This window comes from Rhineura floridana, chromosome 11, assembly GCF_030035675.1.
Source record: "Rhineura floridana isolate rRhiFlo1 chromosome 11, rRhiFlo1.hap2, whole genome shotgun sequence".
NCBI classification, from domain to species: Eukaryota; Metazoa; Chordata; class Lepidosauria; order Squamata; family Rhineuridae; genus Rhineura; species Rhineura floridana.
This window is the reverse complement of record NC_084490.1, coordinates 16,349,191-16,372,629: the sequence shown is the minus strand read 5'-3', so window position 1 is coordinate 16,372,629 and position 23,439 is coordinate 16,349,191. Positions and strand designations below refer to the sequence as shown.

The 23,439-nt window shown below is 45.2% G+C and overlaps 2 protein-coding genes across 15 annotated transcripts in view; both read right to left on the bottom strand.

The window, feature by feature from the left end:
• Positions 1-409: 409 nt before the first annotated feature.
• LOC133365909 (sulfotransferase 1C2-like) lies at positions 410-14,871 on the bottom strand. 9 transcript variants are annotated; one of them, XM_061588358.1, is made up of 9 exons: positions 14,793-14,871; positions 9,086-9,155; positions 8,355-8,791; positions 7,093-7,218; positions 6,664-6,761; positions 4,586-4,712; positions 3,244-3,338; positions 1,394-1,574; positions 410-679 (listed from the first exon to the last, which is right to left on the bottom strand). In XM_061588358.1, exons 3-9 carry the CDS (start codon positions 8,599-8,601, stop codon positions 567-569), a joined length of 987 nt encoding a protein of 328 aa, XP_061444342.1. In that variant the 5' UTR covers positions 8,602-8,791; positions 9,086-9,155; positions 14,793-14,871; the 3' UTR covers positions 410-566. The 9 variants fall into 9 exon arrangements, with proteins under 9 accessions (XP_061444342.1, XP_061444339.1, XP_061444344.1 ...); XM_061588355.1 differs by lacking the exon at positions 14,793-14,871 and adding an exon at positions 14,520-14,589; XM_061588360.1 differs by lacking the exon at positions 14,793-14,871 and adding an exon at positions 14,520-14,589 and having other exon boundaries at positions 8,355-8,523.
• Positions 14,872-15,750: 879 nt separating this feature from the next.
• The window catches only part of LOC133365897 (receptor-interacting serine/threonine-protein kinase 2-like), a 43,759-nt gene continuing 36,070 nt past the window's right edge, over positions 15,751-23,439 (bottom strand). For 2 of the 6 annotated variants that reach the window (XM_061588329.1, XM_061588323.1), the window contains 4 exons: positions 21,638-21,779; positions 19,573-19,726; positions 17,351-17,653; positions 16,591-16,680 (listed from right to left, as the gene is read on the bottom strand). In XM_061588329.1, the coding sequence (XP_061444313.1) occupies positions 17,365-17,653; positions 19,573-19,726; positions 21,638-21,779 (585 nt within the window). In that variant the 3' untranslated portion in view covers positions 16,591-16,680; positions 17,351-17,364. Of the gene's footprint in view, positions 16,681-17,350; positions 17,654-19,572; positions 19,727-21,637; positions 21,780-23,439 lie in introns of those variants that run through there. The other 4 variants (XM_061588326.1, XM_061588325.1, XM_061588327.1 and 1 more) reach the window with 4 other exon arrangements.

Here is a 23,439-nt window from a genome sequence, read left to right as displayed (position 1 = left end):
AAGCATTTATCCCGATTTGTTTGTGGGGAGATTAGACAGATGCATCAAGCAAGCATTATCCCACACTTTCCAGTGGATTTTGCTGTTACTTTCCTTACTTAAAAATCTGATCTGTTGGAGAAGCGGGTTTGTTTTGCAAGAGGTCCAAATCAGTTTCAACTATGCAGCCTGAATTTTCAGGTATGTAATTGACTCCCACTCAAAAATAGGTGACAGTCTGAAAGTGCTCTAGACTTCCTCCCCCCACCCCAACCTCTCCCACTCATCAATGAAAGCTGGGATTCTCAGGGGCCTAGCCCAGGGACCAGGTTCTGCACCAGAAACCAAACAGAATTTGCAGAATTAACTGCAACCAGGCAGAAAGCACAGTGTCTCCACCTTCACAGAAACAATCCAAACATACAGCCTCCAAGATTATGAAAAGTTTTTTTTTAAATTTGGATAATAAGGATATACAGACTAGAGGTGCAACTGGAAAAGGCAAAACTCCTGAGGACATTTGTCGAGACGAGCCCTCTCTTTTCAGGGAATCCTCTTAAAGGTTTCCAACACTGGAGTTTTAGACCTCAGAGTTCCATGGAGAATGTCAGCGTAGTATCGGCCATCTTTCTTTGGTAGTCTTCGTTGAACCTCTCATTCTGAGCCACCGTGAAGTGATTCTTCCAGTCCCCAACTGTCCCTATAAGAGACACACACACTCAAAAATGTAATGGGGAGCAGTTTTAAATGGCTCATGAGCCCTAGAAATGGCCAAGGTGGGTGAGGGGCTTCCTCTATATTCACAGCACTGGATGTCATTGGGCGATTGTAGCAGTAATCCCCCAATGAGAGATTTTGCAAGGAGGGAGACTCAAAGAAAGGGCTGTCCTTTCTTTAGGATTTTTTATACGTTAGATACTTAGGACCCCTCCAGCTATCCCATTTATTGCACATTCATGATGATTTGTGCCATGATGCTGTTGGGGCAGTCACAGGCAATCCTGCTTTTGCACCAGCAAACGGTTAGGGATGGTCGGACTGCTTCATTTCCGTTCAGAGCATTTCCTGTAACTCCCTGTTGAAATCTCGTAACTTTTTATACCACAGATGTTCGGGTTTATTTTTGTCCCACTTTTGTTGTGCTGCAGCCCCTCTGGACAGCAATAATGCAGTAGCAGTGGGGAAGCATCGCAGAAGAAACTAAAGCAAACTGAATCCACCACCAATGCACTGTTACCGTGTCAAGAACATGATGCAGAATCCACCTGCAATAAAACACCAGTCTGGGGGCGGGGGGGGGCCCTCTAAGACAATCACAATTGGCTTGTGGGATTTAAATGATCTGCTAGGTCTCTAGCTGAGCATAGCTAGCACTGTCCCAAATGAAGACCTCTAGAGAGAAGGTAATCCATACCTTTCCGCATGAATGGGGAAATGGACTGGTCCATGACTGAAAGGGGCACGCCGGCCCGGTTGGCCATGGGGTTGTCTTTCATTACTTCAAATGAGCTGTGGTGGACAATCTTGTCCAGAGTTGCCTCATCTAGTTGCTTCCCTATAAACTGCATCACCTTCTGGATTTCACGCTTTGGGTCCTGTGTGGAGGGATGGAAGGATTGGCAAGAGACAAAGGACACCAGGCAGATGAGCACTGGAAACAAGAGCATAGGGCTTCTAGAAAGGCGCCAAGGAAAAGTGGCTTAGCAGCAGGGGTGTAGTCGTTAGCTACTGAAAAGAGTCTTCTCAGTGGCTGACTCGCCTCCTTTCACTCTGATGGGTTCTAATCAGCATGAAGGGGGAGTGTGTCAGCCACTGAGAAGAGTCTTCTAACATGCTTCCTTGTCCTTTCCTGCTGATTGGAGCCAATCAGAGTGAAAGGAGGTGAGTCAGCCACTGAGAAGACTCTTTCAAGTAGCTAACACTCCCCTTTCATGCTGATTGGCTCCTAGGGACATCTGTTATTGTGGGAGAAGGCATTAACAAGGATCTCATTCTCAATCCAGCAGCAAAAAAAAGGGTGTGTGTTTGTGTGGCAGTAACTCATGAAAGGACCTTGCACTTCTAAATTTGCTACCATGTTACTGCTTAGCACTCTGTGATGTATTGCGCCACAGCATAGCTGCTTATAAATCACAGTTCTGAAAAAGCCTACGAGGACAACTCTTCCACAGTCTGTCCATTCTTCCAAACTAACTTCCATGGAGAGATGCTTCATAATAGTGTAAAGCCCAGAAGAACCACACTAATAGGTTTTGCTCTCCCTTCATAGGGCTTTATTGCAATGCTCTATGTTGTGCCCTCTTCCAAGTGCAGCCTTCCCCACCTTTGGGTCCTCAGCTGTTGGAACTACAACTCCCATCATCCCTGACCATTGTCCATGCTGGCTGGGAGAGATGCAGGTTGAAGTCTAAGTTGGGGAAGGCTGCAGTTGTGTCAAAGAGTAGCTGGGACATGAACAGTGTTTGAGGACCGGTGCTTCCAGGAACACTAAAGACAGGAGGAGGAGGAAGAGGCAGACAGACAAGTCTGGAAACCTAACACAGGCTCTGGTGAGGCTTACGAAGTGACCAATCAAGGCGGAAAAGAGGGCAAAGGATAGGCAGGCAAAGACTGCTGTGAGGCGGTACAATTCCCAGCTTATTAGTGGCCTCCTTCTGCTTCCTTCTGCAATGCCATCAGAATAGCCATCTGACTCTCGGCAGCAGATAAAACAGGAAAAGCGCTGACACTTTCTCCCAAAGACTCTCCACATTGTCCTTGTGCAATTGCCTGGGTAGAGAGCAGAGAGTCCTCCTGTGCATGTAATCTGATCACCTCAAGGGACACTGTCCAGAAGGCTTACTCCCCTGCCCCCCACTTTGCAATGGACTGCCTTCAAGTCGATCCCGACTTATGGCGACCCTATGAATAGGGTTTTCATGGTAAGCGGTATTCAGAGGGGGTTTACCATTGCCTCCCTCTGAGGCTAGTCCTCCCCAGCTGGCTAGGGCCTGCTCAGCTTGCCACAGCTGCACAAGCCAGCCCCTTTCTTGTCTGCAACTGCCAGCTGGGGGGCAACTGGGCTCCTTGGGACTATGTAGCTTGCCATGGCTGCCCAGGTGGCAGGGCATGTAACCCCTGAGCCGCTCACTGTGGGAGTGATCTTTAGCTGGCCCTTTACACCCAGGAGACACGAGCAGGGATCTGAACTCACAGACTCTGGACTCCCAGCCAGGCTCTCCTCCCCACTGTGCTATACCAGCTGTACCTCCTTCCAGATCTCACCTTTTTGATGTCTTCATAGAACAGGTAGAGCACACGGTGAGTGTCTTTTGCCTTCCACCAACCTTTCACGTGATCATACCACGGACCCCAGCCCACTAGAAGACACATATGTCTAGATCAGGAGTGGAGAACTTTTGGCTCCCCAGAAGTTGCTGAACTAAAATACCCATCAACTCTAGCAAGCATGTACAATGGCCAGGGTGTAGTTCAGCAACATCAGGAGATCCACCTACAGCAGGTGTGGGGAAACTTTGGCCCAAAGGTCTGACTCTGTATGGGTTCTGGGTTTTTGCCTTACGCTTCAAGCAGGATTTGAGAATTCTGATTATACTAATTCCCACCCCCACCCCCCATACCTGGCCTATCCATTTAATCATTTGTATACTTGTTTGTTCTTCTAAAGCCAATTTTTAAAAAACAAAAAAAACCCTTTTTTGGAGGAGCAACCTTACAATTGCCACAACCACCAGCATTCCTTCCTAGCTAGGTTTTCCATTAAATAGGAAGAATCTGTTGCGCCTGCTCTCCCTCCCAGTTCACTTTGAGCTTGTCCAAAAAGAGGTGGCTCCACACAGCATAAAGCTACATCTTTCTAACTTTACAAACGCACCAAGCATTTTTTTCAGATGGTTTTTCTCACAACCACAAGAACTATGGATTTCTTTTTAAAAGGGATTCCCTAATAAGGTATGTATTGAAATATCATGATGTATTTTAGAAAGGAACACAGTATTTTTAAAACAACAAGTGCTTCCACCACCAAATGCGATTTACCAACATTGGGTTATATCCAGAGTTAGTCCTACTCAGAGTAGACCCATTGGAATCAATGAACATGACTAAGGGTAGCAACATACTGTTATGCTGTTTTCAGTGCATCTCCACCTCTCTTTTCTGAAAATGCGGGTACAAGACACCCCCTTTTACTCTAAAACCCTGGTAGGATCAGCTTGAGTACATTTTTTTTAAATTCTGCTTCAGGCAGATTTCACAAATGATTGGTAGATCAACCCATTTGTCTTCCAAGTGTGGCCAACGGAAACACTTTGTTGCAGCCTCATGCAGAGACTGTGATCGGCCCAACACTTTGCTGTGGGCGGTCCTGTAAGGTCTGAAGTCAGCAGTGGGGAAGGGAGGTGTGATCAGCAGAGCCACTTCAAAATGCAGTCAGAAAAAAAAAATCTGGCTGCTTCTGAAGCAACTAGTATGCCCACAGCCTAACTTGGGTCTGTTAATTTCAGTGGGTCTACTCTGGCCTGTTCCTTACTCTTAACTCTCTCACAGGCACAATTTTGGCATCTCGTTAAATACATACGGGTGTAAGGGAGTTGTTTTTACTCACCTTTGCCTGCCATGAAAGTCTCAAAATATTCCTGCCACGTTCCGGGAGCAGGAACCACCTTGCTCATCCTTTGGAAGTGGAAATAGGACACCATGCAGTCCTTGGCATTCCTTGCTACGTAAAGGAACTGATGGGACAGAGAAACAAAAAGCATTCATTTATTCAACTAATGGATGTCCAGCTTTTGCTCCAGGAAGCAACATACACAGGACTTCCAAGAAGACAGGCCTGGCTGGGGTCCTCCAGGTGAGCTGTTTATTCAGCGTTGCTCCCAATTTGCTTGCACAAATGCTAGGCTAAGCCCGCGTACACACTAGGGAGGGGGAAGAAATTCTATTTGGTTTGCACTTTCTGAAAGCAATATGAGAACCGAAACACAGCCATCCTTTGGTATTTGCATTTCTCCAAATGTTGTAAAGCAGTTCTCCAGCCAAGTAATGTGTACAAAAATGGATATGAATGAATAAAATTTATTACGGTCAAAGACCAGCATAAAAATGGATATACTAGGGTAAAACATGCATATGGATGCATACCTTACTGAAAATAACATACAAAAATGCATTATATTAGGGGAAAATGCTTTGCAAAAATGGGCATGTTAGGAAAAATTGCATACAAACTTGTATATATATTAGGAGAAATTCACACAAAAATGCTGATGAATTTTAAACTTTAAAAAAACTTTTTTAAAAAATCCATAAATTGATATGGAATTGTGGAAAACTGAACTAAAGGTTGGAAAAATGAGAAACGGAACCAAAACAAACAGCTTCACCCTTCTCTAGTACATCATACTGAAGTCACATTTAAAGTACATGGCTTCCCCCCAAAGAATATTGGGAACTATACTTTGTTACGGGTGCTGGGAATTGTAGTTCTGCGAGAAGTAAACTACAATTCTGAGGATTCTGGTCACCCCAAACCTTTCAGTGCATTTCCTTGTCAGTTTCCTAACTGAAAAGAGCACTTTAGTTCACTTTAATTATGCAGATCTAAAGTTCCAGCATGTGCTTGAACCCCTTGTGCAGAATACATGAACCTGCTTAGCTTTAGCAATGTAACAGCATCATGTCCCCTCAGACTATTCTCTTGCAAAGGTTGCAAGAGGCAGAGATGCTTGCTACATGGTGGCAAGCTGGGAGATGGGCCATGCATAGGACGTGTGCAACGTAGTGCCACAAGATTTGTTGGGTATCTAGTTGGATACATTTGCCACAGCCAGACAAATCTGGAAACAGGAAGTAGTTGCTCTGCCATGTGGTTGAATCAGGTTGACAAGTCTAGTGGTAAAGAGCTGCCTAAAGGCCAAACTCAGGGATAGGGAACCTGTGAGCCTCCAGAAATTGTGGGACTATCTCAGTCTACATCTGTCTTAGCAGTGGAGGCGGGTGGCTCCAGTGTCGGTGAGCTGCTCCAGGTTCAGCACCTTGAAAATTCAGACTAAAACCCGGAGTGGATTCGTTGCCCAGCTGACATTGGAGCCATCAGCCTCCACTGCGTACTAGAATTGTTTTAAGAAGCTTTTAGTGTTTTCTCACTTGTTATTTACCACTCTGGACTCCTTTCGAAAGGAAGGGTGGGATAGAAATTTAATAACAAACAAACTCCCATCAGCCCTAACCAACACAGGTAATAGTTAAGGATGGGAGTTGTAGTTCAGACAACATCTGGAAGGCCACATTTCCCATCCTTGCTCAACCTAGATGTGAAATTAGTTACATGAATGCAATTAACATGCACATTTTTAAAAAAGCAAGCAGCAGTTGCAGGGGGCCTTAAACAGCATTGGGATTACAGGGAGTGGGGAAGTAGAGTTTTGCTCTCCCCTACCCATGATCTCAATGAAAATTGCCTCTGCAAAGCCGCTATTTGCATTAGGAGGGAAGCTTTTGTTGGAACGCGAGGTGGGGAGAGGGAAGAAGAAAGGGCCCAATGCTGCTTAGGTTCCCATGCAGCTGTGATTTACTTTAAAAAAAATTAATTGCATTCACAAAATCAGCATCACATCTAATTTAGCCCTAAGGGCTACCGTTTTACAAGGAGTGGCAACTTGGCCCCCCCTTTCTATCCCTTACCTTGCAGTTCTGCTCCCCAAAGGACCGAGGGAGCAACTGTACAGGGAGATGGGTTTTCAGAATCCGTGGAGAGGGCATTGCATCCGCTTGATCCACCCCTACTCAAAGAAGAGTGAGATGAATAATAATAATAATAATAATAATAACAACAACAATAAATTAAATTTATATCCCACCCTTCCTCCCAGTAGGAGCCCAGGGTTGCGTTAGTGGCAGAACAGGGAGATCATCCTATTCTATTTCAGGGGGCAAAATGCAATGAAAATTGTGTTCATTTAAGAATCCATCTCCCAGGGAAATGTAGGTTTTTGCTGAGAATCCTCCATGCAGAAGGAGCCTTTTGGCTCCCCTTCCTAAATCACAATTCCCAGGGCTGTGCGGGAAAAGCCAGGGCAATGTTTATAATATGGATAGTGTTGTATTTGTCACCTGAGGGCTGGGGCGGCCGTACCCACTCAATGAATGGGTGCCGGTGATGCACAGGGGCCCGCTGACATTTCTCCAGGTCACCTTCTTGTTGGATCATATCCACTATCTCTTGGATCCAGGTGGTACCTGGCATAGCGCATAAAGAGACAGAAGAAAAATCAGCATTCATATATTCAGGCAGGGGTGTTGCTGGAGGGTCTCAAGCCCAGCATCTTTTGTGCTGGAGTTCACTTCTCCTATCTTTTTCTTCCTTTCGCTCACAGACCTGAATTTGCATCTATAATTATAAATTAGCATATGCAAATTTGTGTTGTGAGCCTGTGCTCTGAATCTTTACAGTACCCAGCAAGGTCCCTGTGCTCAGAGCTGTGCATGCTTAAGTGATCTTAGTTCTGCACCAAGATAAAATAGCTATTCTGCCACCTGAAAAGATTTTGCACATTTACCAATATGGGCTCATTTTGCATGCTTCATGCCACTTTTGCTAGTCATAAGAAAAAGAAAAAGAGATACAGAGAACTCTGAAGCCCCTCTTCAGTCATCTCAGTCTCTCTCTGCACTCTTGAGAATTCCTCAGGTTTTGCACACACAGTCTTAAACATAGCTTTCCAACTCATAAGGGCTAGGAACTTGATTTTTTTAAAACAACCAGATGAAACTGGAGATTCTGACTCCTGCATCAGCAATTCCCAAACATTTTCCCTATGGACCACTTGAAAATTGTTGAGAGTCTTAATTACTTCTGTGTCTGTTGCACCAGCAGTAATGCTGTATGATTTTTTAAAATTGTATCTTTATGGCTTCTTTTATTTCTTATATTGTATTCTATGGGATTCAAATTGTAAGATGATATAAAACAATAATAAATAATAAAACAATATAAGAAATAACAGAAGCAATAAAAATACAATTAAAATATTTTACGCACCGTGCCTGCTGTTCACAGCTGCTGCTCCTGCTGTTCTTCACAGACACACCGTGGATCACCTGAATGAAGCTGGCAGACCACTGGTGGCCTGCAAAGCACAGTTCAGGAACCCCTGGCCTACACGCCTTCTGAGAATGCAAAGGCACGCGATTCCATGCACACACGGCTCACCGCTCACTGAGCTGAATGTAACAGTGCTGGCTATCTAGCAAAACCTTCTTGCCAAAGCCAGCGTAGGACTCCTTTGCTGGAGTCACCTGGAGCTATTCGCTTCTGCAACGCTTAGCAACAGAGCACTCCCAAGGAGGAAGCGGCTTTGCCCCTGGATTCTTACCTGCTTTGGGATACGTGCAGACAAGCAGATCATCTGGCTTCGCCTGGAAGCTCTGGATCCGATCCCATTCATTACAGGTAGTTTTTGGCAGGGGAATCCCATCTACTACACCCAGCTCAGGGCGTTCTTCTGGCTGCAGATCTTTCCCTTGTACTGTAGGCATTGCTCTCTGTAGGGGATACAAGAGCCAGAAAGAAAACAACAGCTGGAGTTGGCTGGTGTTATTTGCCTGTCTTGAGGGAACCATGCAAATTCAGGCAATCGCACAGTGGGTTACACTTGCCGTCTCTTTACTCTGCTAGGACTCTTGTGCCTTTAACACCTAGTGAAGTCAGGCCTTGTGATTCACACAGTCAGTAGCAGCAGACTTTTCAGAGGGGTGGCACTGTTAGTCTTTAAAGTGCCCCAAGATGGTCTTGCTGGTTGCCTGCAACAGACTAACACAATTTAAGGTGGCATAGAAGAATTGTATTCTCAGCTGCTACATAGACAGAGAACACAGAGCTCTACAGGAGACAAATTGCCAGATCTTGTGCTCTCTTTTTTTTTTTTGCTGTAAACTTAAGACATTATAAGTGCAAACATGTAATTTAAATAGTGTGAAGGACACACATTTGGGTTTAAAACACCCTAAAATGCCTTGCCAATGTAGATAACGGGCATCCATTTAGGGTACAGCAGCAACTTCAGGAATCCCTGATTACACACACCTCTTAGATTTGTATTTCTACCTTTTGTCTTTGGAGAGGTGATGTTGTTTCAGAGACTTCCCGCTTAACTCCTTCTCTGCGGCAGCCACAGCTGGAAGGGAAATTGGGTATGATTGGTTACTCTTCTAAATGCTTGGAAGGTCCCTCCCAAAGGAGGTGGATCAAAGGCTTCTTCCTGCAAAAGCTTTATTGAGTTAAACCACTGGAGTGATTTTGGATTTTTTTTTTAAAAAAAAACCACAGCTGCTTGCTGAAGGAATCCTTCCGTCTTCTCAACAAAGCAGATTCTGATCCTCACTCAGCTGGTTCTTTGTGTAACAAGGTTCGTCACAGCAGGTCACCCAGGAGCAGGAGACATTACCCGGCATTCCTGGAACTGCCAAGGATCACTGAGCATGACTTATGCAGAACGCAGCCAGGAAGGCTGCACAAGAGGCAGAAATCTGTCCCGTTGTTCAAGAGGGTGAGAGAGAGAAACAGGAAGGGGGGAAAGCACAGATATCAGGGAGGGACTGGAACAATTCCCCTATGAGGAAGACTTTACATTTAGGGCTTTTTGGTTTAGAAAAAACAGGCAAATGGAGGCAGAGAAGAGATATGATAGAAGTTTATAAAATTATGCCTGGTGTGGAGAAAGCGGATAGGGAAATATTTTTATCACTTTCTCATACTAGAATGACAGCTAGTATAGCACAGTGGGGAGAGCCTGGCTGGGAGTCCAGAGTCTGTCAGTTCAAATCCCCGCTCGTGTCTCCTGGGTGTGAAGGGCCAGCTAAAGTTCACCTCCACAGTGAGTGGCTCAGGGGTTACGTGTCCTGCCACCTGTGCAGCCGTGGGCAAGCTGCATAGGCCCAAGGAGCCCAGTTGCTCCCCAGCTGGCAAGGAAGGGGCTGGTTTATGCAGCTGTGGCAAGCTGAGCAGGCCCTAGCCAGCTGGGGAGGACTAGCCTCAGAGGGAGGCAATGGTAAACCCCCTCTGAATACCGCTTACCATGAAATCCCTATCCATAGGGTCGCCATAACTCGGGATCGACTTGAAGGCAGTCCATTTCCATTTTCATACTAGAAATCGCCTCGCCACTCGGGGGCATCTACTGAAGCCAAACACTATTAGATTCAGGACCGTCTCAGCCAAAAGCACTTCTTCAGATAGCACATAGTTAACCTGTGGAATTTGCTCCCACAAGATGTGATGGCCAACAACTTGGATGACTTTAGAAAAAGAGGATTCGACACATTCATGGAGGATAAAGCTGTCAATGATCACTAGCCAAGATGGCTATGTGGTCTACCTCCACTGGAGAACAAGGCTATAAATGGCTGCTTGTCATGAGGGCTAGATTGCCTTCCGAATCAGAGGCAATATATCTCTGAATACCAGTTGCTAGGAATCACAAACGGGGAGAGTTGCTGTTGCACTCCAGTCCTGCATGTGGGCTTCCCATAGGCATCCGGCTGGCTACCAAGAGATGCTGGTGTAGATGGGCCTCTGGTCTCATCCAGCAAGCTCTCATGGTCTTAACTTTTTCAAGGTTTCTTACAGCAACGAGAGCCAGGCTGCACATGACAGGTAGTTGTGGGTAGCCTTTCCTCAATTATTTGTGCAAATTATAGCACTAGCTTTTTAACTCCTATTAATGGATGTTTGTGCACGTGTGTGTGTGTTTGCTATCTTTTCCCCTATGGAGTGAAAAGTCTATTTGGGGAGGGAGAATTTTTTTAAGAGCTGGGGAATTTCCAGAGAGAAAAGGATTTATGTCTTTCCCACCCCACACTGGCCTTTTGCTGGAGATCACAACTTCTAAAGCTGCATTTCATAAGGTTGTTTTGTGGTTTGGCCTGGAGGACAGGGAGGCCTCCTGGCAAGTAAGTATCAAAGCATGGTTTCTCAGAGTACCACTTTCTTCCCTGGGTTGCATACTTCTTTAGAAGTCTCGCTGTTGGTCAGTTTTTGCTTGGAAACTCTGGATTCATTAGTGGTGGACTTTGGATGAGGACTCCTATCTATTTTACCCAGCACAGGCTGTCTCTCTGCTCTTAGCGGTTTACCAACCAAGTTCACAGTTCTGGGACCCAAAGTGAGATGTGGTTAGGCAGTTGCCCTTTTGTGGAGGGCCATTAGACAAGCAGCTCTCGGATCAGATTAGATTTGACAGCCATTAGGATTAGGCTCAAAATGCATGCAATTTCAATCTGAGGCCAGATGATAGTGATGGGCTGACTGAGGGCTACTGCTCAAGATATAATTACAGCATGATTTTTGGACTGGATAGGCAGCTGCTGGATTTTTTTGGGGGGAGGTGGGAGCTCTCAGTCTAAGGTGGGGTGGGCAACCTCAGGCCTGGGGGCCAAATCTAGCCCCCAGAACCCTTCCCAGGCCACACTCCCTCAATGGTCCTCCTGCCCCACACTCTCTTTGAGTGCTTTTGCCAGGCTGAACCATGTCCTTGAACTATGATACTGTCTCTTGCTTACCTGGATTTATTTATTTATTTATTACATTTATACCCCACCTTTCTTTCCATGACAGAAACCCAAGGTGGCTTACCTATGGTTCCCAGGCGTTCTCCCATCCAGGCACTGACCAGACCTGACCCTGCTTAGCTTCAGCAGGGAGCTGGCCTCATGGGCCTTCAGCCCATAGTCTGGGACCAGGACCAGGATGAGGATAGAAAAATGGGTGTGGGATGCGGATGTACATATAAACCTCTGACTCTTGTGTAGCTGGGATATTATACCCTGCTGTGCAAAGGATAAGAGTCACACGTGTTGCCTCACCCATTTTTGCCTCTGACTTCACCCGCCACTGGCATGCGGCCCCCAGATGTTCCCCATGAGGATATGCAGCCCTCAGGCCGAAAAAGGTTCCCCATCTCTGGTCTAAGGCACTGGCTTTACAACTGGATAAACAACCTCATCCGAAGTGGATTGCGCCTTAGCAGTCTTTTAGAGAGAGGAGAAAGAGCAAAAAAAGAAGGAAAAGGAGGATTACCAGAAATCTGAGCACCAAGCAGACCACCAGGAAGCACTGGAGAGGATGGCAAAATGGTTTCAGTCCCTGCCCAGAAAGTTTCCAGTCTGCTCCTCAGCTTTCAGCTTAGATTGAAGGATTGGACTAGACAAAAAGGCCAGGAATTGGGAACAAGAAGACTAGTCTGGATGTTCAAGTCATTTTTAGTGGGTGAGAAAGGGGCTCAGGTGTGAAGACCAAGCTAGATATGACTGAGGCAGCCCCTTTTGTTTAACCACAGGTCCGTCCCAATCACATGTAAAGTGGGTTGTGGAGAACTTGATTGTTTAGGGAGAGGTCCCTAAGAAACACAGCCTTCAAGACTCTGTCTTTCCCCTAATACGCTTTTTTCCTCAGCTGAGCGTTGAAGCAATGTTAGCATTGGAGGGGGGGAGTCTGAGTGGAGGTTTGCAGAATATGAGAAGTGACAGCAAGCAGTGACCATCGTTCAAAGTCAGGCTGAAGTGTCATTTGGGTTAGCCTAACCTATTTTGATGCCTAAGGCCAAAAAAGACAGAGAGACACGCCTCGACCTTGTCCAGTAGTAAATGTGGGGCACTGTAACAGGAGACTTTTGTTCCCCTCCTGCCATGACGGCCAGCTAGGGTAGGCCAGTCATGCAAGGGGCCTCAGGTAGACTGCCACCATAATTCCTTCATGATCTCCCAAAACCTGGGCAAAAGTGAAATCAGAAGATCCAAGGCAAATACTTCTGAGAGAACATCCAGTTTACTTCACTCTCGCTGGAGCCCAAAGTAGCGTTCTTTTTCCTTTAGCAAATCCCACCTCTATATATGTGTAGCATGAAACCAAATGGTCTAGGCTCATGTGGGGGTAATAGCTCTTTTGAGTTTGGCACACATGCATGCAGGAGCCCAACAGCCAGTTTTAAGAAGTTTAATACAGATATAAGGGAAGAGGCAGAATGGTGCTTTAAGAAAATGTTTTTGTTGTTATGTGCCTCCAAGTCGACTATGACTTACGGCGACCCTATGAATCAGTGACCTCCAAGAGCATCTGTCATGAACCATCCTGTTCAGATCTTGTAAGTTCAGGTCTGTGGCTTCCTTTATGGAATCAATCCATCTCTTGTTTGGCCTTCCTCTTTTTCTACTTCCTTCAAGCATTATTATCTTCTCTAATGAATCATGTCTTCTCATTATGTGTCCAAAGTATGATAAACTCAGTTTCATCATTTTAGCTTCTAGTGACAGTTCTGGTTTAATTTATTCTAACACCCAATTATTTGTCTTTTTTGCAGTCCATGGTATACGCAAAGCTCTTCTCCAACACCACACTTCAAACGAGTTTATTTTTCTCTAATCCACTTTTTTCACTGTCCAACTTTCACATCCATACATAGAGATCGGAAATACCATGGTCTGAATGATCCTGACTTTGGTGTTCAGTGATACATCTTTACATTTGATTTATTCAAGTCTATCCATCCTATTGCAGCTCCTTCTGAGATGTATGTTTTCAGAACTCTCCCTATTCTTGTGATTGAAATATGTTTTAGTTCTTTTTAATGTTGTATTTTAGAATTTGTAATCTGCCCTGGGATCATTTGGTGAAGGGCAGCCAATAAATATTACTATTACTACTACCACCACCAACAACGGGCTTCTGGTCTCACGTGTAACGCAGCAGGGTTAATGGACAGATGGAGGTTGAGGGACCAGGATTTGTTGGCAACAGTAATCTTTTAAGAGCTGTTGAATGACACAGGTGGGCTCTGATTGATATGTGGCTCTTTATCAGCCACTCACAAAATGGCCACTTCTACCTGTCAGTCAAAGGTCCATCTAGTCCAGTATCCTGTTTTTACAGTGGCCAACCAGATGCCTAAGGGAAGCCCGCAAGCAGGACCCGAGTGCAACAGCCAATCTGATCACTTGCAATTGCCAGCAACTGGAGGTAGAACACGACCTTAGTGGAAACTGGGAGATGAGCTATTGCCCAGAGCCATTCCTCCCTTCCCTGCTAGACAGAACCCATTGCACACGTTGAAAGGAGACACGATGGAGGGCTAGACAGACTGGGTAATCTTACAGCAACAGGCTGGTGTTGGGCAGGAATGTGTTACAGACACAGCTCCATGGGAAATCCTTCAGCATGAGCCTTGCAGAATTGAACAGGAGCTACAGCCATGCTCAGACTTGCACTCCTGTTTATTCCTGCGATGCTTAACCAGAGAACGTTATGCCCACATGTCAGTGTGTCTGTTTCCCACTTTTAACATTAAAGTAGGGCTGCCTCTGGGTGGAATTATTTGCCTCTTAGACAATTCCTTTTTGTTAACATCCTATCACACCCAGAATTCAGCAGCACAGGTAACCTCCATTAAGTCCTTTTAACATCGCACTTGTTTGGTTCAGCCTGCCAACACCATTTAACAGAGAACACAAAAGAGAAATTGAAGAACCTCCTACTCACAGCTACTTACATGGACTTCTCCAACAGCCAAGCACTCTGTGGTTACTGGTAACAGCAAGTGTAGCCTCAATGGCTGATCTGCTCTTCTACATTGAAGCATACAGGAAGTCATTTGATTGACAGAGCCTTAGCCCAATCACCATTTTCAACAACCAAGCAACTCCCAACAGCCTGTTTGAGCTTATTTCCAGTTCCAAAGTCCATCTGTATTAATAGTTTGATCAGTGATATGGCAATGAATGGTATCACCAACACCCCTTTGTTTGTTTCTGGGCAAACTTACCTAGATCACCAATCATGTATGGCAATCTCAATATGCCTTTTGTGCCTTTCAGCATTAGAAGTGTGTCTGTTTCAACCGATGTGCGCAAGCGCATTTTCTGTAGGAAAAGTAGAGAAAAGTCCACATGTGGGAGAAGTGGAAGAATCTGGACCTGCCCTGGAAAACCCACTGCCTCAGTTTTTCCACAATACCCAACCCACTCATAAGAGCATAGAAGAGTCCTGCTGGGTCAGGCTAAAGACCCATCTAGTCCAGCATCCTGTCCTCACAGCAGCCAACCAGATGTCTGTGGGGCCTGAGTGTAACAGTGCTCTCCCCCTACTTATATTTCTCAGCAACTTGTATTCAGACAGCATACAAGTTCTTACAATGAGAAGAAAAATGCAAGTGAGACAAAGAGGCAGCCAGCTGAATATTTAAAAGGGAGAGCTCCACACACAAGGAGCCATGAGACAGAAAGCACAGAAGGGAGTTTGGAGATCAAAGAAGGAAGAGAACCCGGGACAACGTTTGGAGTGAAGCTGAGGGTTCTAAAGAAGCCTTTTTGTAAAGAGTAGCACAAGTAAAGCAAGAATGGGCAACACCCAAAGAAAAAGGGAGAGATGAAAACATGTGGGTAGGAGAGGAAAGAGTAGAGGGATCAAAAAGGAAATGGACCAGTGGAGGGGGGTCACATGCCTGTAGTGGGCAGGGCCACAGCCAAAAGTGGGTGGAGCGACAAATGTCAGTAGGCTACTTTCAACACACACACCCCTCTTTCCTCCATCCGGGCAAGCAAGAGGCATGATCAGAGTTTGAGGATACATTCCAGGCAGGCAGAAGCGTTTGAGGCCAGTGTAAAGCAAGATCAGCGAGGAAAGTGGCTGGAGAGGTGTGGCTCAGAAGAGTGCCGGGAGGAAGGTAGACTGGCCTGAATGGTAGAGATGTCAGAGAATTCAGACAAAAACAGAAACGGTAGTAGAAATAGCCAATTTTTATTTGCTCCATGTCTGGAACAGAAACAACTTGGACTGTTCACTTGGTATTAGCTGTTGCTGTTTTTCCATCTGTAGATATGCAATTGATGATGTCCCCCTTCCCACTGAAAATGCATTTTGTTTGCATTGAAATGAATGGTGTGGGCATAATTGCATCATTAATTACATTAAATTTCTAATTTATATAATAATGTACGTTAAACTGCTGGCAGTGAGACGAATAACGTAGTATTTGGCGGAAACTGAACTACAATGGAACGGAAACAGCATCGACTGTGAGAAAGACAGGTTGGAACAGAAATCACTGCCTTCTTACACCCCTACTGGAGGGCCACTTTTGCATCCTTGAGCCCAATGTCCCCCACCCCTGGGTTAACTGAAGAACGATTCAAGGTTGTACTTTGGCAATGCGTGAGGCCTTTAGGAACGCCGATTAGCGGCTGCCTGAGATGGGCAGGAGTCAGAGTTAGGGAAGAGGGGTCAGTTAGACCAGAGTGAGAGAACATGAGGCTACAGGAAGAGAGACTTTTCAGCTGTTTATAGTCTGAGCATTTAACCTTAGTTATTATTAAAAAACAGAAGTTTGTTTCATTTTTCAATCATTATTTACAAGTATTTGATAACAGCCATCCCTGCCTCTTCCATCTTACTGCTTCAGTGTTGTGAATTCATAGTGCATCTTTTTCTAGAAGATGGAGAAACAGTGAAGTCCTCAGATCTGCTTCTTGAACCTGGAGGAATAACAGCAGTTTCTGCATTCACAGCCTGCCTCCGAGGAGAGGGAGAGATCTTGATTCAAATTTATTCCTTCTCCAGAGACAGGGCAGCCTCAAAGTTCTCAGCTTTATTTTCTTCCCCCAAGAACACAGCAGCACTTTGGAAAGGAGGTTTATCCCTCAGATTTAAACGACCTAATACAAAACAGAAGAAAGAATTAAACAAAAATTCAAATCCTCCAGACCTTAAACTTCTTAAAACACATATGTAAAAATCTGGGTTGTAGCCAACTAAGTTCTACTCAGAGAAGACCCATTGAAATTAGACCTAAGAATAATGCCCATTAATTTCAAGCTGCATCCTGGAATGGAGATGTAGTGATGAACCACACCTGTTGTATTTATGTCTGTTATACAGGCACAGGAATACTATCAGGGGAAATGGAAGGCAGGAATAGTTCAAAAGGCATCCCCTCACCCCCAAGTAATCTGGGCAAAGGAGGAAAACTCCAATTTCCTGCTTAATTGGAAAACAACACAGAAGTATGCGAAATATTATTCAAGACTAAGGGCCGGTTCACACACGAATTGCCAAGCTGTTAACATACTAATGTTAGCACACCTGTGCACATATGAGGGATAGTCTCCTGAAAAAAGTCACGTGCAACTTTTTAAGATTTGACTGGCATTGTATCCATTCTACTCTACGTCTTATGGGACAAATTTTATGAAACAGTGCTTTCTAAAAATGGAAAGCTTTCCACAGGGGAAGAAAATATAGCAGCAGAAAATGGTCTATTGGAAAGTTTTCCACCTGACTTCAGTGGTCTCTTTAAAAAAAAAAAAGAAACAGAGCATAACTCACTATTTTCTAATCGTTTAGAAATAGGCCACCTTTTGGTCTTTCAGGCACTGTAGGAAGACTTGATGCATCAATTCTGTTTTTCCCAGCACTATGTCAGCCAGGCTTTCCACAAACTCCTGCGGATCATTCACCTGACTCAGGGAGTAGCACTCACACTTTGTGAGAAACCCGTATTTTTTTGCTGTATTCAGGAATTCCTCTCTATGTTTTTGAAGAGCAAGACTTTCTGTTAACTTCCTTTTGGACTTCTTTACAAGATCAGAGGGTTTTTCACAGGAAGCCATGGATTCCAAACCAATGGAGCTGAAAATCAAGGGGGGGGAGACATGTTACAATATATGAGATACAACTGGAAATATTCATTCCATAAAATGGATGAGGAACCATTTCCAGCAGGTGAGCCAGATCCTTAATGCCTATGGGCCATTTTTTTACAGATGGACAAGGCCACCCACCTGTCAATTACCTGACTTCACAATGTCAGGTGACACATTTTCCTTTGCCTGCACAGTTTGAAAAATCACATGGGCAAAGGCACAGAGGCAAGCATCGCCCATCAGCTGATTGTCAGCACTCTCAAAGGCTTAGGACTCTGCAGGCACTGCTTTCAGCAGGGAGCTGCATCTTTATCTACTCTGCACCTAATGTCACATCTGATGTGACATCAGGCATAGGGCAGATGGGCAGAGCTTGGCTGAAATAGCCTTGTGGGACAAATGGGGAGGCCCACAGAGACCAATTAGATCCATGGGCTGGAGGTTTCATACTGCTGCCATAAATTAATTTAACAGATAATACAGTAAAGCAACATTAAATTCCAAGGACCCACAGCACAACATCTTCTATATTACCCACTAAAAGCCACTGAAAAGTGGCTGGTCTTCAAAACCTTCTTTAAACATTGCAAGGAATGAGGCCTGCCACACCTCCAAAGGGACCAATCCCAGAACTATCAGACTTAGGCTGTGAACACACTAGTCGCCTACCCCAAGGTATTTCTGTTAGCCACACCTGGAGGGGAAACAGGTTGATCTGCTGATAAATTGCGAAATCTCGTTGAAGTTGAATTTGAAAAAATAACAACACTCAAGCTGATCTCACCAGGTTTTGCAGTAAAAAGGGGCAGGGTTCGACTAGCATCATGTGCCCCTATTTCCAAGAGAAGCCGAGAATCACTGGAACTGGCAGAACAGTGAGTGTGTTTCTACCCTTGGTGTAGGATAGTGGTTAGCATGTTGGACTTGGAGATCTGGGTGCAAGTCCCCACTCAGCCATGAAGCTCACTGGCTGACCTTGTCTTGGCCTAACCTACCTCACAGGGTTGTTGAGAGGATAAAATAGGGAGGGGAGAGAGAACCATGTATACCACAAATAATAACTAAATAAACGAACTGCAGGCCCACCACTGAGATAGCTCTGTTACAAAAGGCCACCTAGGTCACCCCTGATGTCACCTCAGAGACTGTGCAGAGACCCACAGCAGAGCTCCTGGCACGGATCTTAATACCTGTACATGTGTGTGTGGAAAGAAGTGGTCTTAGAGATAAACTGGTCCTAAGTCTTTAAGGTCTTTGAAGAGTTAAAACCAGCACCTTAAACGGTGAAATTTCTGCTGCCATCCCAACCATCATTAAATGTTCCTTCCAACTCCCCCACTTACCGTAGCATCGGCATACTCCAAGGCAGCCTTTCCCAACCAGTGTGCCTCCAGATGTTGTTGGACCACAACTCCCATCAGCCTCAGCCAATGGCACACCGGTTGGGAAAGGCTGCTCCAAGGCATCTCCCCTCCACTCCCAATGTAAGCCTAAACACAGGTCATTACAATGGTATAATTCAAATCCACCCCAAATGTTTACGCAACTGATGAAAACCATCCAGTTGCCGGCATTTACCATAATGCCATAACATTTCACTAACTGCCCCAACAATCCTTGCTGCGCATTATAACCCCGTCCCAATCAAACACCTCTTAGTCTGAAAGTGACCTGCATTTCATTTTCCCGCATTTTTACTACTGATTGCCTCAACTGCCACAGTTGTGGTGTTTAGAAGACTTTGGAACAGCAACATCAAAGAAACTAGATGGCGCAGCACCAGGGGAGAGAACAGAGGGAGAGAGCTGCAGTCCTGGTAGAAACATGTCCTTTCATCAGGGTCACCTGTAAAAGCTGCACTATTCCAGGCAATGCCTCAGCTCATCACTTGAGCACAGAAATTACCCTTTGGTGGCTGTTCCTGATGAAACACCTCTCCCTGGATCTTCTTTCGTCTCCCTTGAATGGGGCATAACAGCATCTACTACTGACCAAGGTCTCCTTCTTGTACTCTGAAGCTCGGCTTGGTCTTGTGTGACACTTAAAGATGGTGGTTTTGCTAGAAATTGAAAATTGAGAAAGCAAATAGAGATAAAGAGCTATGCTTAATCAAAACGATGGCACACCTGCAGGGAGAAACTTACCAGCTGCATTCTCCTAATAGCAGCTGTAAATTGGTAAAGACCCTTATTATTATTATTATTATCATCATCATCATCATCAACAACAACAACAACACACTTCACCCAAAGGTCCCACGCTGGGTTACAACAAATTTAAAAACATAATTAATACAGTTAAAAACAACCTAAACAACATCACAGGGTGGATCCTAAAAATATGGGGAAAGAGGCTTTCCTCCCCTGCACTGAAGCAACAGCAAAACCCACGATGGTTGTGGGTGCCCATTAGAGGGGAAGAGGTGGCTGGTTAAAGCTCTTGCAGCAGCAGCAGCAGCCGTGTGCGCTCTAGTTAGGAGGGTGGCAGGATATTACATGTTGTTTCTCCAGCATAAATATACCTCCTGAAAACAGTATCTTCTGAGGAAATAAAATGTTTCACACAAACAAAAACAGCAGCAAAAGCTGGGGCACTGCCTGTAACAATGTTGGTCATATATATAGCGCAAAAAGGTAAATTTAACACAAAATGGAAAATTGTGAGTATACTAAAATACACTTGAAGACATTTTTAAAAAACACACAATCCATAATCAAGCACCATAATGATAACGTGCTTACAGCAATGCCAGTAGTATAAGTTACCAGTGGCACCTGAAACAAAATGTTGCAGTGTGTCACCAGTGTGCCCCACACACCTCCTTGCTTCTCTGTCTCTCACTTCCCTTCTCCCACCTGTCATTCCATTTCTGGCTCCTCCCTCCCCCTCCTTTCCTGCCATGCCTCCCATTTCATTCCTCTACCCTTTCTTCCTCTGCTTAGCCCCATCAACATCTCTCCAAGATCTCAAGCAAGGGATGATCCCTAGCCCTGACTGTTGGAGATCATATTACCCGTAAACGCTGAGGCTTAAGCCTGGCAACTACTGTATGAGTAATTCCAGGACTGGGGCAGTATCAGAAGATGTAGCCAACATTACAAGTTGAGAACTTCCTACACAAGAGTCCTGGAAGGATATAGGTAAATGATGAACCAACTGTGAAGAGAGCTGATGGGATTTTATCCAAGTCTGCTATGGACCCATCCAAACCACAGTCATTTAACAGTCTCCTAGAACTGCAAATTCCATTGCTCTAAGGAAGGCAAGGGGTTTCTAAACAGGAGAATTGTCCTGTTAGCAAGTTACAATTCCCAGTCTTTGGAAGAGAAGTCATAGTTGTTAAAAAGGGATTCAAATGTGCATGACACAGGCAATTCACAATTGGATATACCAACACCTTTTAAAAAAAATGAAACTGCTTTCCTGATCTAAATTGCTCCCCAAAGCTGCCATTTAACACATGTGACAGTGGAACAGGAGATAAAGATATATTTCTGCATCATGTTCCTGCAGCTACATCTCAATAGGCCATGCTTGCAGTTCTACCCAATTCAACCTGTTGCAGACTCTTATCTCTTAGAGTTCTTGTAAGAGTCATCACTATTTGTCCCTTGCATGTGTGTGCACCAGGGCTGTGGAATCGGTACACCAAACCTTCGACTCCGACTCCAACACCTCTATTTTTCCACTGTCCGACTCCGACTCCAACTCCTCTATTTTCCTACTGTCCGACTCCGACTCCACCCAAAATTGCTTCTTGTCAATCAAAATTTATTTGGAAGTCAGAGTCGGTACATTTCTACCGACTCCGACTCCACCCAAAATTGCTCCTGACTCCTGGTGTGCATAGCCCCCATTCATTGCCACAGGGATGGTACAAAACATTTCCTGAACCACTGTGAATATTCAGAAGTGGAAAAACTCCAAGCATTATGATAAAGCCCCTGGTTTACTAATTCTGTTCACTCACTATTTTGTCTGGATGGAGACTCTCGCAGGGAAGAGGTTGGAAGGGACTGGGGGTGGAAGTCATCAGGTTTTACGGAGAGGAGACTGGCTTCCTTTAAACTTGAACCTAAGGAAGATCTATTTTTCTCTGAGGAGGAACTGTTCTTTGGGGAGGAAAGAAAGAAAATCAGTACCAAAAAAAGAACCTGAAGGGAGATGCAGATTACTCCTATTAGCAGAAACTCTCCTAATGACAAAACGTTACACAAACGCAACCTGCTTTTAAGAGAACTGTCTCTGCTTCATATATTAGGAAGGAACACAGGAAACTGCCTTAAACTGCATAAGACTGCTGGTTCATCAGCCTTTCCCAACCTTGGGCGTCCTCAGATGTTGTTGGACTACAACTCCCATCAGCCCCAGCCAGCATGGCCAATGGTCAGGAATTATGGGAATTGTAATGCAGCAATATCTGGGGACCCAAAGGTTGGAAAAGGCTGATTAGCTCCGTGTTATCTATACCAGGGGGTAGTCAACATGATGCCCTGCAGATGTTGTTGGACTACAACCCCATTAGTCCCAGCCGCATGGCCAATGGCCAGGGACAATTGGAATTGTAGTCCAACAATATTTGGAGAACACCATATTGGCTACCATTGGTCTACACTGACTGGCAGCTGCTCTCCAGGGTTTCAGGCAGGGGTCATTCCCAGCCCTACCTAGCGATGCTGGAGATTAAATCGGCAGATGGTCTAGCACAAAGCTACGGCCCTTCCCCCTATTCCAACATCACGATTGCTGTCCAGAAGAAAAAAACGTAAGGGCTGTGTTCTGTTGTTTGTGTGAAGTGCTAGTCATTTGGTTCAAGTAAGGGTACCAACATTTTGCTAGCCCCTACCCCTGACACACTGAGAAGAGTTCAGCACCTTCGGGACCAGTTTGGGGGAGGAGGAAGGAGATGTCCAATCTTGCCAGACCTCCGGTGTGTGTGTGTGTGTGGGAGCTGGCAGTGGCCAAGATATGACTCGGTGAGGTTGGCAAAAGATAGGCACAGCTACCCCACGCTGCCAGCCTTCCCCTTGGGCCTGCTGGGTAATTTGTATGTGCTCACTTTTACCATGTACGAGGTGAAAATGTGCAGTCGAAACTGCAGAGGAGGACGTGGCAAAGCAGCCACCTACAGGGGTTCATGGATGTGATGGAAGGAAGGAAGGATGGAAGAGGAGACTGTGATGCCCTTGTAAATGTTGTACAATAATTATGGTAAGTGTCGGTTTTGTAGGGTAAATATGGTAAGTAGAGTGAATGAGAGGGGGGGAGTACATGTGTTGGAATGTTGAGGAATACCAAGTTATGATTGGCTGAGCGTCTGGGTGACTGAAGGTATAAATGAGGGAATGACAGTTGGAGAGGGAGTTGTTGGTTCTGGGTTTTGGAGGGGTGGATGTGTGTTTAGGTGGGTAGTGTGGCAGGTTTTAGGACTAAGAGATATAAAGAGAAAACTATTATATGTAACCACAAACATGTTGACTGAACTTAAAGTACACCTGATCCTTGACTGGGATATTACAAACCAGAAGAGTGGGCAGAGCAAATACCAAAGCTTGGAACAGTATCAATGGTGGCAACGGTGAAGGGATAGTGTAACAGCAGCAGGTATCCAAAAGCAACCCAGGGCTGTAATCTTTAAAGGCAGAAGGATACAGGGCGGTTGTGGCCTGTAAGTGCACTATGTAGCAATCTGTGGAGGAGACTAAGGCACATTCTCAGGGCAGTATTGCGTTACAGTGTCAGGTGGTGGCACCTAGTAGTGGGATCATGAGA